Here is an 18,039-nt window from a genome sequence, read left to right as displayed (position 1 = left end):
CTATATTTTGTTTCCCGCTGTTTTCTAGCTTATGAAAGCTGTGTCTTTATCCTGTTTGTGGTTGAAAGACAGTGTGCCAGTACAGACAAACTTCCATCTGTCCTTGGAGTCCCCTTAACCCTGCTATATGTTCCAGATAAAAGGTCGGGCTGCGCGGTTGGGACAGGACAGGTGAAAGAGGAACAAAAGCAATAAACACGGGCGCACACTTGTACTTGTGGCGGCACTAACTTGCGTTTTAAGCAGTACACCAGGACACGGGGCTGACACGTGGTCACAGCAAAGAGGTTCATACACGAAAACGCAGCCTCGTGCTTCGCTTGCACACGCACAACAGAGCCCAGGGTAGATGAAATGTGATGTGTTTGCCATTTTTGTTCCTCTTTCTTTCTCCTTTATGGGGTGTTACATAAGGTTGTGCAATCATAAAAAAAAAGATATAGAACATGAACATGTGGCCAAAGACGTTACAGCGCAAAACAAGAAAACACATTCCAGCCATTATGAACAATCAGAGGAAGAAGGTAACAAATGAATTGGTCAGGTACTCCAATGCTATGAGGTGTCACAGTACCTACCTAATTGCTGTTTGAATTTGGCAGGATCGCATTCAGTGACAATAGAATTGTTGTAACTCATTCCATTCCTGAATTGTGGTAGGCAAAAATGGTTTATTAAAGGCAGTAGTTGACCCGTGCAAGTGTTGTGTACCCGTGGCTGATGGGTTTTTGTTTGGTTGATGTGGGATGAAAGAGGTGACTAGCAGAGTTCAAACACTTCGCTTTTTTGCATTTTTGCACCTGTTATGCACAGTGTGTGCTTGTTTTGCATGTTTGCAAAAAAGTGCCACTATCGGCCGTCGCTGTAACGAAAGCTGGATTGCTTTGCGCTTGGAGCTGTGTTGTCGATCTAGCAGCTGTTTAGTGTCTCTCGCAGGCATGGTGCCCAGGTGCTGGAGCCGGGCAGCGAAGGGCGTCCCAGCGGGGTTGGCACCACCTGGGCGTTCCAGGGCATGGGGCACCGGCTGGGTGATGCCACATCCGGCAGCGGCAGTGTTGGCGGCAGTGAAAGCATCGTGGCGGCTCCAGCCACGAACCCCCGGCCCCCCGTGTCACGAGTGCTCAAGATGTGGCGTGATGGCTTCAGCATCGACGAGGGTCCCCTGCACGCCTATGATGACCCCAGCAGCCGGGATTTCCTGCAGGCCATATGCCAGGGGTGAGTCATTCACTGGGGCCATGCAGGATATAAGAGTAGTAGTAGTAGTAGTAGTAGTAGTAGTAGTAGTAGTAGTAGTAGTAGTAGTAGTAGTAGTATACGAATAAAAATAAAAAAGAACAGCTATTGGCAACAGTGAACCTTGGCCTGCATGGTGCTGACCATTCGCAATGGTAAATGACACCTGCTTTAAATGTGATTGCGTAAGGAGGGCCGTGAAGGGGAAAACTGACTGCCGGCGCTTCTTTCCTGTCGTTTCTACCCCTTTTTCCTGTGAACATCCTTTTAGCACACAGCCTATCAGAGATGAATATGTACCAACTAGCCCGTCAGAAAGCCCTACTAAAGCCTGCGATAAACCTGCTAGGTGATGTTTAGGGGGACTTACCTCTCCCCCTGTTCACTTGTACGGCAGAGGAAAGAGAATGCCCAAAGATTAAGTTAGCAAAAATGAAAATGGCAAAGAAGAAAATGACTTTGGCAACAGCAGGCCTAAGCGCAAAATATGCAGCCTCTCGAAGAACTGTCTGCCCAAAAATGAGGCTTGCGGGAACTACTGCATTTCCTGTGCATCAATGCAATTTTGCCCCTAAATTTTTTAATATATTTTACTCTGTTAAAGTCCAGTAAGGAAGGGTGTCAGGCAATTCACCGCCTGTTACAGGAGGTATCAGAGACCTGGATTGGGAAGAGTTGGGCATAGGAATCAATAAAGAATATCTTAGCAATCTGCGATTCGCTGATGACGTTGCCTTGCTAAGTCACTCAGGGAATGACTCGGTAAGCATGATGAGTGACTTTGTAAGCGTATATCTCGGGTGAGGAGAATAAAAGAACACAGACACATATCAAGACCAGAACTGAGCTGCCATTCCGCTGTGTCGTGTCACAGCCTGGCGCCCGCTTAATTCACTTCTAAGTGCTGCCACGCCTTGGCTGCACTGTTGGCTTAGCAAGGAGGTTGCTATGGGGCCCCCTCACCTAGACTGGAAGGGTTGAAAACAGTGCCAATGAGGGAGTCGACGGATGATGTGGTGTCGAAGGCAGGCTGAGCTGTAAGGCACTCAGTTGGGGTCTGCAGGTACTCCAGCTTGAGGTAGTTTAATCTGTCTACCTCCTTATGTGCAGCAGGGTGGCAGTTTTTCTGGTGTGGCGAATGTCACGGAATGGTCCATTATAGGCCAGGGTTATTGTCATCTGGACGGCGTCATGGCGAAGAAAAGCGTTCGAGAAGGTGGCAAGATCTGGGTGTACAAAGATGGTTTCACAATGAGAAGGGTGAGGTGGAACAGGCCGGAGGTCTTTAACACAGTCACAAGACACTACGTGTACTGTTGCTGCTGTGCTGGTAGCTCCACTGACGAGACTAAGTCTCCAGGGAGAGGCAGGGAGGTACCGTAAACGAACTGTGTTGCAGAGCACCGGAGGTCTGCTCGGAGGTGACCCGTAAGCCAAGGAGCACAAGGGGCAAGCATCAGCGCCTAATTGGCACAGTAGAGCCAGGTAGCTAGGGTGGCCTTGGTATGTCTGGTATGTCCCGGTATGCCTGGACCACGGAGATGGAAGCATTTAGGAGGCGAAACTCTCCTCTCTCTCTCGTGACCGGGAAGAGTCACAGGCGCTGCATGCTTCCTTCGGCCTCCGCCGGATGTCGCCGTCGTCAGGTTCCCAAGGACGACGCGCACTCGCACCACGCGCGCGCATTTCCGTGCTTCTGTGGGAGAGCATTTGTGCGGCCATCATTTTCTTCATAATAATCATGCTGCCCTGACCTATGGTAAAACGTGGGTTTATAGTACGGGATGCAATCTACGTACATTCGAATGCCAACCATTGAAGGTCCGGCGTCTCGGCGCTCTTCCGCATGATAGTGGGGAGTGCCACGCGATGGCTACCCTTTTACTTGACGGTCGTGGAGGGAATTCGTTGGATACACATGGAGCACGTGAATGATTTCAGCTTTGTGCACTTACCTCGAGGGATGTAGGGGCCACGAGAGACATGCATTCTATGAAGTTTGCTGAAGAAGCAAAAGATGAAGAGGTGAGCATATGCTCCCAGAGAGAGCATCAGTCATAATTAGGCAACACATACGTACGCCCATAGCCTGCTGATTCACGTGTCCTTTACAGCCGGATCAAATCAATAAAAAAATTCAGCGCCAGGCTGTTCTCAAAATCCATTTTAAGGTGCAAGTAATCCATCATTACACTTTATAACCTCTCATGGCTTCATGCTATTTTCTTTGATTTGCTGCTTTCAATTCAGTGGGTGCCATATTGTGAAATATGCACACAAGATAGGACAAATGAACAATATACGAAGCCATCGCATTTATTCACATTGCCTCCTAGGGGGACGCACCACATGAAATGTTTCTGAAAAGCGTTACATTATATACAAATGTATTTACATATATATGGCGTCAGTTAATGCTGTAACAATCATTTCTATCAAAGTCCTTTTCCTCGGACCCGCCTCCCCCCCCCTGTTCTTTTCACACCCCTTCCCAGCGCAGCCCAGTTGTGGTGACCCCTCGCAAGGAAGGAGGCAGTTACCGGGCTGAGCATTCCCCCTCTACCTCCAAGAACCACACAGCAAAGTTCTTTTCCTACGCCACTTTTCATATGTCTTTCATAAATAGTTAACACTGCAGTCACCGTTTCTATGCTGCGCTTTGGTGGTGCATAGACGCCTGGTACTGGGACCTTCCTGAATTTATTGTGCAGCACAACTCGCACAAATGCTTGATGTTTCGCACAGTCTCAGTCCTTACTACAAAGTCTTGACATTTTCTTCTTTTATTTTCTTGTTTTCTCAGTGTCCCGTGTTTCCCCAATGCAACTCTGCTGGCCACACAGCTTCTGAAGACTAGAGAACACTACCCTACCCACTGTTTCGAGTGTGTTACGTTTTAAAGAGTATTGCTTTTTTTCTTTTTTTAGTTTCTTGTCTTTCGCCAGTTTGTATCTGACGCTGCTAAAAGATTTGTCGAAGCTCCTCTGCAGGGAAGGGAGGGCTTTTACAGCCGTCACTGCGCACAAGCAGGGTCGTCTTCCTCGCCGTTCTCAAGGCAGTCTGAGCAGGGGAGTGACACATTGTGTTAGCCCATTTTGACCCGAATACCGAAATTGAAGAGCCTGACGTCTCAGGCATGACTAGCTACCACGAACCTCTCCACGACAAGATGAAAGAGGCCGCTCGGTGACACGAAGCCATATCGGTGCGTCCAGAGCCCCATTAGCGGCGACAGCGTTGCGGCGCTCTTGCAGCTCAAGGGGCAGGGGAGATAAGGAACCAGCTGGGCTTGTCCCTCTTGGGATTCAACCCGCCTTGCAGGGAAAGTACAGTGTTTGGAAGCCCGCTTAAAGGTCCCTCTGGCTGCAGGGGATGAACAGGGAACGGTTCAATGTTTTTTGAAAAAAAGTGTGAGCCTGTCCATGGCCAAAGCTAGAAAAGAAGCACGACATCTACGCCCTTAGCCACCGTTCTCCGTGCAAGCCAGCTGGAATGGCAACATTCTTGAGACCCCATCAGCGGCCCTAGACCACAAACGGAGGGGTTCCCTGTAACACCGAGCAAAAGTATTCTCGCACTGCTTTCTTTTCATGCTCAGCCGTCCCGAAACCACGCCATGCTCCGCGCACTGCGGTGCCTCGCGCTGCCCAGGCAGGCACCGCGCCACGGAAGCCGACCTCCCTCCCTGTCCTCCACTGTGACAATTTCTGGTTGCCCGCGTCTGCCGCGCGGGCATGGAGTTGCGCCTCCAAAAGCCTTCTATCTCCGTGGTCTGGACGCCTTTGTTGCCTGGCACAGGAGACACATGCTCATCCAATCGAGCACATCACCGTTAATCCCGGGCCAGATATAGCACTGAGTAGCCACCCGAATGCCTGGGTTACAGATGTCAAGGAGCGAGTGGAAAATGGTGAAGCCGGAACAATACGGTGGCAGGGAAAGGCCTCTGAAGTATCACACCATAAGGGGTCAGGCAAGCATGGTTGGGGCGCAAGCCACAGTTGGAGAGAATAGGGGTTCTCCCGAAAACCCTTGAGCTCACTTTCGTCCTGCTGTGCAGAACAGAAAGCGGCCGAGTCAGCACTTGATGGTACAGAGTCAACTGCAGCTATATGGATAAGGCATCAGCAGCGTTGTTTTTGACACCCTTCACGTAGCAGATGTCTGTAGTGAATTCCAAAATATAAGTGAGACGATGGAGTTTGCGAGACACATAGTACTTCGACAAGTTTGTCCAGGAAACGCATGCCAAGGGTTTGTAATTGGTCAGCACATGGAACTGGCAACCTTATGCGAAATGTCGAAAGGGCTGAATTGCAGCATGGATGGCTTGTAGCTCGCTGCTGAAGACGCTGTATCAGGTCTCAGCAGGGAGTGGCTTCTGAGAGTAAAAGGACGAAAGCCGCCGCTTGGAGTTCAGACGGCTCCGATGGCCATGCTGGAGGCATTCACCATCAACCTAGTTGCGGTGTTGCTGCGAGGATGTATCAGAAGCACGGTGTCTGCGACAGCTTGCTTGGCAGCAGCAAAGTGGCCTGGTCATCTGATGACAGGCCGCTGGTTGTCCAAAGGAGGTCTGTGAGTATGCAGAGCAGCTTTGCTCAGTGTGGTATGAAGTGCCGAGAAAAGTTCATCAGTTTTAGGAATTGGTGTAACTGGTGTAGCATAGTGGACTGGGGAAAAATCCTGGATGGTCTTGGATGCGGAACATGAGAAGGCAGATACCAAGTGATAATGTATGATGGCCCAAAAACTTGAGCTCATATGCGCCGAAGACACATTTGTTGGCGTTCACGACAAGGCTGTACTACTATAGGTGCTGGAAGAAGGCATATAGATGGTGTTTGTGATCTTCAGATGTAGTGCGATAAGGACGTCATCAGTGTATGTGAACATGGCAGGGAGTCCTCTTGTGACCTCAGGGGCGAACCACTGGAAGGATTGGGCCGAGTTGCAGAGTCTGTAGAGCATTTTCACTTACTTGAACGATCCAAATTGCATGGTGGCATGGTGGTGGTGGTCTTGAGCATGTCGAAGAGCTCGATGGGTATCTTATGGTACACTCAAACCAAGTCCACTTTGCTAAGTACTGTAAAAACCCGCATATAATACGAGGTTTTTTCCACATTTTAGCATGTAAAGTGTCCACCTCGTATTATATGCGGATCCAAATAATATTTGGCCAAAGTCCGCAGTTCCAGTTTTGTTATTATCAAGTGCCATCATCACTCTTCCAGCAAGAGCAGGTGCTCTCTAGCAGTGACGTAGGCTGGTAATTTCTATTTCAACGCTACTTCACTACACTGACCTCACCTTGCGATGCCCAGGATGATCGCACCTCACATGGTATCGGCACCATGAAAGCAGTGATCGACTGCTTTTAAAAACAACGCTGCCAAAAGCATCGGCACTGCGTCAAGCACTGCTACATGGTCTGGATGAGGTAGGGAGAGCCTGCAGTTACTGCCGCCAGAGGCAGGCCTCTCTAGCCGCAGTCTGCAGGTGGATCGTGGACACTTGGGCCAGCATTCTCGACGAGCTCAATGGTACTGAAGACATGACATATTGCACAACTGCAAACTGGAGCAAAGGCACGAGGATGAACAGACAGAAACAGGCCTGGCGCCAACTGCCAACTGAGTTTATTTTTTTGCAAAACACCAGAAATAAACTACACAGGAATACACAAAGGCAGTAGAAAAGTGGGGTAAAAAGAATAAGGTACACTCGCAAAGTTGCATGAACAGAGATTAAAATGTCCGCACGTAGTGGTCTATGAGTGGCGTTTTCCAAAAACTTGCTCAGTTGGTGGTTGGTGCCAGTCCTGTCTCTATGTGTTCATCCTCATGTCTAAGTGCCAGTCTGCATTTGTGCAATTATGTCTTGTTACAACCAACTAGCTCAAAATAAGGAATTGCTGCAGACGACGTGTTTCTGTGGAAAGATATCTCTGACTAGGGCCTCCCGGAAGGCAGCACACCCGACAACGATGATCAGTAAAGCTCCGACAGCGCACACTTTTCGAAGCATGTGTGCCTGCGCGCCCATGTGTATACTGGAACCGGTCTGCGCATGCTCGTGGCTCAGGACGCGAGTAGGCATGAGTGCAGCGCCCAGGTCTGTACTTGCCAGATATCTGGTGCCCCTTCTCCGGTGCACAAAAATAATCTGGAGCGTCTCCGAGCTGCCACCGCAGTCGCTCAGTGGTTAGGGTGCTCGGCTACTGAACTGGAGTTCCCGGGTTCGAATCCAGCCGTGGCGGCCACGTTTCGGTGGAGGTGAAACGCAAAGGCACCCGTGTGCGATGTCAGTGCATGTTAAAGAACCCCAGGCGTTTGAAGTTATTTTGGAGTCCTCCACTATGGCACCTGTTTCTCTTTCTTTTTTCACTCCCACCCCTCCCTTCCCTTATGGCACGGTTTGGGTGTCCACCAATATGTGAGACAATTCTGCGACCTGGTGCAACCGTTTAGGTGTGATTTAAAGTCCTGGATGTGAGGCAGCAGATACCTGTTGTGCACAGTCTCGGCGTTCAACACTCGATAGTCCCCACACTGACGCTAGTCGCCTGGATCCTTCTTGGGCACGAGGTGTAGTGGCGAAGCCCACGCTCTGTTTGATGGCGTATAATGCCGAGCTGCAGCATGTGGTTGAACTGTTTGGTGATAGCTAGGCGGTCACCGAAGAGGTGGCAGTGTCAAGCAGCTGCTGGTGCTGAATGTATCCGCTTTCACGCGGATACATTCGGCAGTCACAGGCAGCGATCTTGGACGCAGCGCAACCTTTCCGTCTAATTCTGGACATGCTGTGGTCCGCCCATGAAATGATGTTTTCTTCTGGTTGCTGCAAGTTGTAATATGCAGCTTCTGCTCCGCCAGTACTGAATGCTCTTTTCGGATACTCCAAATTCGCGCTGTGCCGCCAGGTTGCCGTGAGCTTCCATGTACTCAATCACGTTTTTCTTGAAGGTGACGGGGAATTGCCGCCGGCTTCCGCTCATTTTGAAGCAAAATGTGAAAAAGCAGTCTTTAACCAAACAGCGGAAACGCATAATGGCGGTGCGGCAACCGCACTGCTGCTGATGGCAATGGTGATGGAGGCTGTTGACTTCAGCCGCCCATTGTTGCAAAACTTCTTTAGTTTTTCCGCCAATGACTGGTATATAAGGCGGGGGTTGACTTTTTGACATGGTCTTTTGAAAAAAAATTCGACCTAATTCCGGTTTTTACAGTATGCTGGCTTCCACTTCTGTGTCAGAGAGGAACAGAGTGCCAGATATCTTCTCGGTTACCGTAAAAAGGTGGCCAGGACGATGAGCGCGATCACACGCCACTGTCAGTGATCTCTGCAGGCATTTCCTGACTACAAACAGGGAGATGAGCACTTAGTGGTGTGATGCCATAGGCGCTGGTGGTACCAGCAGAGTGGCGGAGGGCTGGTGCTCTGTGCCCGACGTGTGCTCGAAGGAGACCGATGTCTGGGACGGGGTGAGTGGGGCTCCTGGGACAGCCTCCAGGCTGCAGTGACTGAAAGGGTAAGCTCGCTGATGCTGTCTACAGACAGCTGTGACAAACGGGGAGGCTCTCTCGTGAACCTGATTGGCCAGTTCTGCCAGGCTATTGACGTCACCGGCTGCCATTGAAGGTGTGTCCTGCCTGTAGACGAAAACGCAGCTCAGATGTGTTTAGGCTGTCAAGTGAGTGGGGAAGTCGTTTCCACATGGATGATGCGCATGCATCCATTGGTTGAGGGACGTTATGAGTTGCAGCCCCTGAGGCATTGTGTGATGTGGTCAAGCTGAGACATGCTTCAGAACGTGCCGTAATTTCTGTTATGCAGTGTGCACACAACGTATAGTCTGTGGGGCTGAATTTTAGCTGAAAAATTTTTCTGTGCTGGAGCGTCCACACCCAATGTGCAAAATCACCTTGGGCATTTAATAGTACATCGGGCAATATCGGAAAATAAAGTTACTGTATTTGAATCCCTTAATACCAGACAAGTACTGGAAAGGAGTCCTTGTCTGTTATATGAGAGGTGCAGCGTTTTCTGTTTTTATCACTTGCTGATCTTCCACGGTGTAATATTGTCACCCAGTGACTAGGACCTTTACAAAAGAAGTCTATAGCTTGTTACTCAAACTTATTAGCTAAAACAGTAGCTGTTTAATTTCCTCTGATTGGCTTATGTCAAGACACCATACGCTTTCTATTGCACTGGAGCTGCATCTGCTGGCAATCTGTGCTTACATTGATTTGACTGCTGAAAAGTAGTACACTTAGCCCTCAGTAACTTAAATTCGTAAAAACAGAAATATATTGAGATAAATGGAGTTCCGAGATAAGCGGAGTGTCCAAATTTTTGAAGCGAAAAGCTTCACTACACTAGGTAAAGCAGTCGTGTAGGCCGGAGAATGACCTTGAACGACTTCAGCCAGCCCAACCACATTAGCCATGTATGACCGTATGTGGTAGTTATGGTGTCAAACCCTCCCTGACCCATGACGTTTAGTTGTTTCTTTGAAACACGTCAGCACTAAAAAAAGACAAACACACGGCGAGAGAACAACGACACGACAGAGATGAGCGTTTTCTCACCGTGTGTTTGTCTTTTTTTAGCGCTGACCTGTTTGAAAGAAGTGCTTAACCAACTAGCCCAGCACCAAGTTTTACCTTTAGTTGACCTTTGACATTGGGTGACCTTTGGGTTGACCTTTGACTCTTGGGACATCTGATGGGGTGATGTGAAACCACGTGATGACATCCGATAGGGGTGTCGTAAGACCATGTGATACATCATAGCCATGTGGTTGTGTGGGTATATATAGAACGGCTGTCGTGAGTGTGTAGTGGAGCTGCCATGGACAAGCCTCAGATGCTTAGCCAGCATGCTTGCTTTTCGCTGAATTCTAGGGTTAGCCAAGTTAAGCCACTGCCAATTTTTTTTTAGTTCACTGATTGTGAATTGTCAAAATTTAAGCCTCCTGTTTTATTTTGTGCAGTGAACTTTGTTAAGTAAACCAGGCACTTAATTATTATAAAAAATTGGAGGATACACCTAAGCTCTGCCTTAAAGGTATGACGCGATATGGGCTAATGACCATATATGCACAATACCCATATAGGCATAACATTCATAGATCCCTGCGAGTCCTCATACCACTCCTGGCGCAGTGGTGCAGCGATTAAGTGATGTGCCGCTACCCTGTGATGGCAGGTGCTACCAACTGTGGAGCTTGTGCGACACAAGTTGCTCTTTCTGAGCAGCCACTTGCGGCCAATCATTTTTAACTGCCACCTGCCACGGTGCGCAGTTTGCTACAATCCGGTGGACAAGTTGTGATGGCACCATGAGGTTACGTGACCTAGGGGGCCCACTTGCCTCCTAGGTTGCGTCCCTCATAGCATAAGTTGCATTGGGACGTTAAACTGCTATAGACCAAGCCTCCTATATTTTTCGTGGGTTTTTCGCTCACTGTCAATGATGCTGATGCTGCTGCTGCCGCCGGATTTTCTGCAACACGAGCTCCTGAATGTTATAGCATTAAAAGGAGCCCTATGTAGCAAATCTATAGTGCGCTAAACACTTTCGACGAACAGTGCATTTGTTATCATTGATAAGGCGGCCGCTGCTATCCGAGGAGAGGCTGATTGGAAGCGAGCTTCTTCCCGCATGTCCCCTCCTTAGGTTAGCACACTCGTGATTGCCTTTGTAAACGGACTCACCTCAGGTCTCAAGCTTCGAAGCGGAGAGTCCATGGAGGCTGCGCGCAACGGCTTGTTCCAACTACAGAGTGGCGGCAGGGGTAGCGCATTGTAATGAATCAGCAAAGACTTGCTCATTGGTTCGCCGCACAACCTGCAGCCCTCCTCAAACTGCTGGCTGGTGGCTCTTTTTTGAGGTTTCCAACTTCTTGCTCGCTGCAGTAGCGCACGCCCGCCATTCGTCCGCGCGCTCACCCCGTACCCCCGCCAGTAGTTAGGAAGCCATTATTCATGCAGCACTTAATGCCATTTATATGCCTTCGTCAGTGTTTTACATCTCGCCGGCACATTCTCAGTTTCAATCGAAATAAATATCATAGCTGCACGGACATGACTGCATTTTGCCAGCAACGGCGCCGCATCCGTAGAGTGGGGAAAGAAACCCCAGAGGTTAAAATGTTTCTTATGAGTGAGGTTCTTGATAAAAATTGAAAGATTACCTCTCCTCTATTGCTGAATGTCTTTATGCCTGATGGTCTGTACAAAAGAGGTTTGCTGAATGGGAGAGAAAATGTAATCAACTAAGTGAGCGAAAAATGTCTTTTTATTTCCGATTGTCTGTTACATCCATGCCTATTTTAACTGGGTTCAATTGCACATAGTCCACGCAGCTCAGAAATTTAACTTTTAAGCGTGTATTTTCCTTGGGCCGTATACCAGAATTCATGGTCTTCAGAAATGTGCATAGCTGTTGTGGGAGGGTGCTGTACCAGGGGCGAGACTGACATGGCACTGAAGACTGCCACACATTTCACTTGTCACTGTCTTTGTTGGTGCATATACAGGGTTCATTATGAAAGTAATGCGCATGATTTTGTTATGATGCAACTATCCATGGCAGCGCGGTAAAACCAGTCGGGAAATGTGGCGAGGGTTCTGCCCTGCCAACACAGCCAGTCACTAGTTTACTCCAAGCAGTGTGAGCAGCTAACACGGTGCAATGGAGCGTTCACTTGAACAGCGATACGCTAGCAAGGTTTGCATGAAGCTTGGAAAGAATGCAACCAAAACATACCAGATGCTTCGAGAGGCCTTCAAGGACGACTGAATTTCAAGGTCACAGTCCGGAAGGTGGCACAAGGCGTGCAAGGAGGGCCGGGAGGAGGTCGCCGATGAACCCTGTTCTGGACGCCCAACAACGGCCAGAACCGACGAAAATGTGGATCGAGTGCACGAAGTTTTGCGCTCCAACCGTCGATTGAGCGTCCAGCAAATTGCTGACACCTGTCCACATTTGCGGTACATGGGATAGTGACAGAGGATCTGCAAATGCATGGTCTGCACGAAGCTTGTGCCGAAAGTGGTGAAAGAAGTTCTTTAGCTTTGCGCTGTCAAGAATTGTTGGATTTGATTCAAAATGAGCCCGAGACGAATCCTGGATGTTCGAGTACGACCCAGAATCGAAAAGACAGAGCAGCGAGTGGCACAGAGTCATCCCCCCACCCCAAGAAAGCGTGAATGAGCAAGTCTCCCATGCAAACGATGCTCATTGTCTTCTTTTGACACCTGAGGAATTATCCATTTTGAGTTTTGTACCGCAGGGAGAAGTTGCCAACTCAGCCTTTTATCTGGAGGTGCTCAAGAGATTGAAACGCTGGGTCGCACACGTGAGGGCTGACATCAAGGACACGGTCAAGCTCCACCATGACAATGCCCCCAGCCACACGTCCATCCTTCATCATTACCAACTCCTGTCCCGGAGCAACACCACGGTGGTCCTTCATACCCCTTACAGTCCGGACTTGGTTTCGTGCGACTTTTTTTTGTTTCCCCGACTGAAGAAAGCGCTGAAAGGAAGGCATTGGGAGACCGTGAAAAACATCCAAAAACATGTTACAGCGTTCCTGAGAGACATTCCCATTGAGGACTTTCAGCGTGCCTTCCAGGCGTGGCAGACATGTCTCCGCAAGTGTATTGATGCAGAGGGAGAGTATTTGAAGAATTTTAACCATTTGTACAGGCCTGGTCAATAAATATAGTTTTCCAAGAAGATTCGCATTACTTTCATAATGGACCGTGTATATCTAGTAAAAGTTATGTAATGTAATGTATTCTTTTCAATGTGTTCTATGTGAAGTCTGTGTCGGAGCACATGTTTTATTTATTTATTATTTATTACAATACCTTCAGGGCCCCAGTGGGGCGTTACAGAAGGGAGTGGATAAAAAGTAAAAACAATGCAGCAAAATGAAAACAAAAAGTAAATGGAAAATATAATGTAATACAGTAAGGAATGAAAAAACGTAAGCTTGAACAAAATACAAATCAGAGTACATAAGAAAACAGCCTAGTCAAACACATAGTTTTCCGCGGCATTTTTGAATAAACAGGTGTCAGAAATGTCGGCAACCAAGGTGGGCAGGTGGTTCCAATCGCTCGCCGTCTTGGGTATAAACGAGTTAAAATATGCATTGCTTCGGCAGTATGGAATGCGTACCTTGTGGCGATGATCCGTGCGAGGTGATATGAACGATGGTTCAAATAGAAGATCCCGTTTTAGCTGATGATTGTGGTAGTAAATCTTGTGAAAAGTTAGTATTCGCGCGAGTTTCCTACGAAGGGAAAGGCTAGGAAGGTTCAAAGTATTTTTCATTGTAGTTACACTAGCAGTGCGGGAAAAATTAGACAAAATAAATCGGGCGCTACGATTCTGTACTGACTAACTGATTAGTAAGAGTTTCAAGTCCCGGGTCCCACACAGAGCACGCATATTCTAATTTCGATCTAACTAAGGTTTTATAGAGTAGCAGTTTTAAAGAAGATGGAGCCATGGAAAAATTACGACGCAAGTAGCCAAGCATGCGGTTAGCATTGTTAACAATAAAATCAACATGTGCCTGCCATGAAAGGTTAGCAGTTATATGAACCCCTAAATATTTGTATGTGGTAACTTGCTCAAGGAGAGAACCTGAAATATTGTAGGGAATAAGATTTTCGTTAGCAGACCGGTGTGAAATACGCATGACCTTACACTTGTTAATATTCAGTCTCATGAGCCAAATATTACACCAACTAGATACCTTATTTAGGTCACTTTGAAGTAAGGATGAGTCTGAAGCGGATTTGATTACTCGATAAATAACGCAATCATCTGCGAAAAGCCTAATTGTGGAGTTAATAGAAATTGGTAGATCGTTAATGTATATTAGAAACAATAGCGGCCCGAGCACGGAACCTTGAGGCACGCCGGAGGTAACAGAGCATGGTGAGGAATCAGCGTTATTTGCAGTGACGAATTGAGTTCTGTTACGCAAAAAACTCTCGATCCATGAAAGAATGTTTGGGTCGATGTTTAGTTTGCCGAGCTTAAAACAAAGTAGTTGGTGATTAACAAGATCGAAAGCTTTCTGAAAATCTAAAAATACACAGTCAATGAAAAATTCCTTGTCTAATGCATCAAATAAATCATGGGTGAAGGAAATGAGTTGCGTTTCACAAGAAAATGATTGACGAAAGCCATGCTGATGAGGGAAAAAAACGAATGATTTTCTAGACATTTAACCAGATTAGAATAAATAACATGTTCAAACAGTTTACATGGGACACTCGTTAATGATATGGGTCTGTAATTAAGAGCACAATGAGCATCACCAGACTTGAATATTGGTACCACCTTACCCACCTTCCAGTCCCCGGGTAGCTTTCCTGAATTCAAAGATTGCGAAAACAGTGCACACAAGTAAATGGAAGAATAAACACTTGTATTCTTTAAAAATTTAGAATTTATGTCGTCGATTCCCAAAGACGAAGAAATTTTGAGATTATTAATTAGACTTTCTATACCAAGACTGTCAAACACAATTGGGTCCATTAATGGATTCTGCACAGGCTGAAAAGAGGGCAGAGAAACAGATGATTGCTGTAAAAAAGTATTTGAGAAGGCGTCGTTTAGCACTTGAGGGCATTCTGATGAAGGAATGGCTGCGCCGCTTCTATCGTTCAGAGCTATTGCTTTATGCTTGGGACCAGAAATGATGTTCCAAAATTTTTTGGCATTATCAATCAACAAAAACGGAAGCATACTCTGGAAGAAAACCTGCTTGGCGTTTCTTAAGGCTTTTCGATACTCAGATGTTATGGCACGATACACATCCCAGTGATCAGGGCAACCGGTGGTTTTCGCTCTACGATAAACTCGTTTTTTTTTACTTAAAAGGCGTTTTAATGCGGCAGTGAACCACGGGGAACGTTGCTTGCCTGATATGACGCGTAAAGGTATGTGTTTTTGGACGAGAAAATGAACTTTTTCTTTAAAAAGGCGCCAGTTCGTTTCCACAGTACGGTTATAAAAGTTTGGCATGCACTCTCCTAAGAAGATTTCGAGTTCAGCGTTAATCGACGGAAAATTTGCCTTTGAATAAACTCTGATATATTTGGGATTGGGTCGCACACGTGTGCTAGTATCTTTAAGGTCAAAACTGGATGAAGGAGTGGTCACTGAGGCCTGGTAGAAATGCCAATGAATGAACTAGCTCAGGAAGCGTAGTTAGAACAAGATCAAGAATGTTAGCGCTAGTAGTGGTGATATGGGTTGGCTGGGTAATGAGCTGAGAAAAATTGAAGTCAGTGCACAGATTTATGAAGCCAATCGTGTCAGGTGACGAATCCAGAGTGGAAGGGAATGCGCCAGACCAAATTATTTTTGGCATGTTGAAATCGCCAAGTAAAAAGATTGGCGAAGAAGGAAACCTAACTAAAATGCGATTGAGCACGTCATGAAGTTCACTACAGAAAGACGATGGAGCATTTGGAGGGCGATAGCATGCGCAGAAGATTACGTCTCGATGATTAATGCGTATAGAGGCGCATACAATTTCTAGTGAAGAAACAAGTGACACGTGTGAAGAATGCAGATGATCAGCGACCGCTATCAGAACACCACCTCCTATTCTGTCTCCACGGTCGCATCGTTAAGTAATGAAATCCTTTTCGCAGTTTAGTATTTCATCATTAGAAATATTTGAATTCAGCCAGGTTTCGGTGAGGACCAGAATGTCTGCATCGCACGTGTCGATGATAGTACACAGATCATCACGCTTGTTAACAACACTACGAATATTAGAGAACAAAACACATATGTCATTTGGAAGCTCATGACCACGAGCAGGTAGCTACGCGGTAGAAAGATTGGCAGGCAAGGCACTACTAACAGGGCTGCGTGGGGATGCTTGGTTATTGATATGATATTCACAGATGCTATCTGATGCCGAAATGTAGATGTAACACTTATTCTTTATGAACAATTTGTTCTGACGAATAGCGTACTTCTCTCCACTTGCTTGTCCAATGTCAAAAAGTTTTTTACGTGCGTTGCGAGTTGACAAGCAGAAATCTTCCGTAACCTTTAGCCCAGCATTTTTCATTTTGCTTTGGTCAGTAAACACGGCTTCTCGGATCTTAAAATTCGTAAACTTGATTATGACAGGACGGCATTTGTCATTCGAAAATTTACCCAGCCGATGCGCGCGTGCTATGGCCTCGCTGGGTAGCTCAAGGTCCATTTCAGAAAGGAGCTTTTCCCGCACGAGCTTTTCAGATTCATCCCATGTTTCGTTTTGCGTGTCAGGGAGGCCGTGAAAAAGTAGATTATCGCGTCGTGACCTGTCTTCGAGGTCGTCGAGTCGTTTATGAAACGCCTCTGCTTCATTCTGTACAGCCTCAGACACTTCCTGGGTAATGTCAAAGGCGCTGGAGGCTTGCGAGGCAGCTACTTTTTCTTCGACGGCAACAAGCCTATCGTTCATACTGGCCATCTGACGCTCAAGCTTTGTTTGTGTTTGCCGAACTTCATTGAGCTGGGAGAGTATTTCGCTATGGTTCTTGTCAATTTTTTCGTTTAAAGATTTTAACAGAGTGACTACGTCATCATTGGACTGGCTAGAATCTTTTTTAGGGGGCCCTGGGTTCTGTTCAATGTCGCCACCTAAGAGCAATAATTTCAGCACATATACACATTCGCAGACAATGCACATGAGTACGCTTGGGCAAGGCACAAGCAGCAGGTTGACATTACTTGTGCGTTTACAGTGCAAAGAAGGACATGAACTGACCTGCACCAAGAAACAGAAGAACATTGGTCGTTGCTGCATTGCTGCTGCTGTTCCATGCCCACTGAAGGCGCTCGGTGATTGCCAGTGCTTAAATGGGCGCGATACACTTGATGACTGTGACGATGGGGCTTGCGCGGCCAAAGGTGCAGACCACTTGAAGGCGATGGCTTCTTCCGGAGGCGTTGGGCAACATTCGCTCATTCGTAGCGAGTCGGGCTTGAACTGTACAGGCAGCCGAAGAGGCGATACGGGGCGCTCAGTCGATGTCAGGCAGGGAACGTGCTGCCGGTCGCTCGAGTCATGACTAAGGCCGCTCCAAGATAGCATCTGCACCAAGAAACAGAAGAACATTGGTCGTTGCTGCATTGCTGCTGCTGTTCCATGCCCACTGAAGGCGCTCGGTGATTGCCAGTGCTTAAATGGGCGCGATACACTTGATGACTGTGACGATGGGGCTTGCGCGGCCAAAGGTGCAGACCACTTGAAGGCGATGGCTTCTTCCGGAGGCGTCGGGCAACATTCGCTCATTCGTAGCGAGTCGGTCTTGAACTGTACAGGCAGCCGAAGAGGCGATACGGGGCGCTCAGTCGATGTCAGGCAGGGAACGTGCTGCCGGTCGCTCGAGTCATGACTAAGGCTGCTCCAAGATAGCATCTGCACCAAGAAACAGAAGAACATTGGTTGTTGCTGCATTGCTGCTGCTGTTCCATGCCCACTCCGTTAGAACAGAAAATTTAGAAAAGAGTGTTCAGACTTGCAACCAGGGGCTAGTTGTGGACCCGAAGCATAAACATGCACTGAAAAAGTTAGTCCCCAAGAAGTCAAACATGGGTATGCCTGTTAAAAGAATAAATTATTGTGATGAAGGTAAAATACGCACAACGGAGTCAAATCTTTAGATAAGGAAACTGTTTACGGTGCATGGAACAGTATGTAGAAAAAAGGTCACTAAGCAAGAACTCAGTATAATGGTGCTAGTATTTACAGGA

The 18,039-nt window shown here is 47.4% G+C and overlaps 2 protein-coding genes across 6 annotated transcripts in view; one reads left to right on the top strand and one right to left on the bottom strand.

Annotated features, from left to right (window-relative positions):
* Positions 1 to 18,039, top strand: part of LOC144111063 (NSFL1 cofactor p47-like) — a 92,251-nt gene that overhangs the window by 34,133 nt on the left and 40,079 nt on the right. For 3 of the 5 annotated variants that reach the window (XR_013309974.1, XM_077644190.1, XM_077644188.1), the window contains one exon: positions 937 to 1,218. Coding sequence is in view for 4 of the 5 variants with exons in the window: in XM_077644190.1 (XP_077500316.1) it covers positions 937 to 1,218 (282 nt within the window). In the remaining variant the exon portion in view is untranslated. Of the gene's footprint in view, positions 1 to 924; positions 1,219 to 18,039 lie in introns of all 5 variants that reach the window. The other 2 variants (XM_077644189.1, XM_077644187.1) reach the window with 1 other exon arrangement.
* LOC144110860 (uncharacterized) lies at positions 2,183 to 17,704 on the bottom strand. The gene is made up of 4 exons (XM_077643934.1): positions 16,306 to 17,704; positions 4,261 to 4,296; positions 3,192 to 3,238; positions 2,183 to 2,362 (listed from the first exon to the last, which is right to left on the bottom strand). Exons 1-4 carry the CDS (start codon positions 17,702 to 17,704, stop codon positions 2,183 to 2,185), a joined length of 1,662 nt encoding a protein of 553 aa, XP_077500060.1.

The sequence above is a fragment of the Amblyomma americanum genome, chromosome 11 (assembly GCF_052857255.1).
Source record: "Amblyomma americanum isolate KBUSLIRL-KWMA chromosome 11, ASM5285725v1, whole genome shotgun sequence".
Taxonomy (NCBI): Eukaryota; Metazoa; Arthropoda; class Arachnida; order Ixodida; family Ixodidae; genus Amblyomma; species Amblyomma americanum.
This window is presented reverse-complemented; position numbering and strand designations above follow the sequence as displayed.

Coding starts and splice junctions, on each gene's coding strand:
- LOC144110860 (XM_077643934.1), bottom strand. CDS start 17,704: ATGCTATCTTGGAGCAGCCTTAGTCATGACTCGAGCGACCGGCAGCAC. Junction 4,297..16,305: donor CTTGTCAACTCGCAACGCAC/GTAAAAAACTTT, acceptor TCCCCTGCTCAG/ACTGCCTTGAGAACGGCGAG. Junction 2,363..3,191: donor TGGCCCCTACATCCCTCGAG/GTAAGTGCACAA, acceptor TCGCCACACCAG/AAAAACTGCCACCCTGCTGC.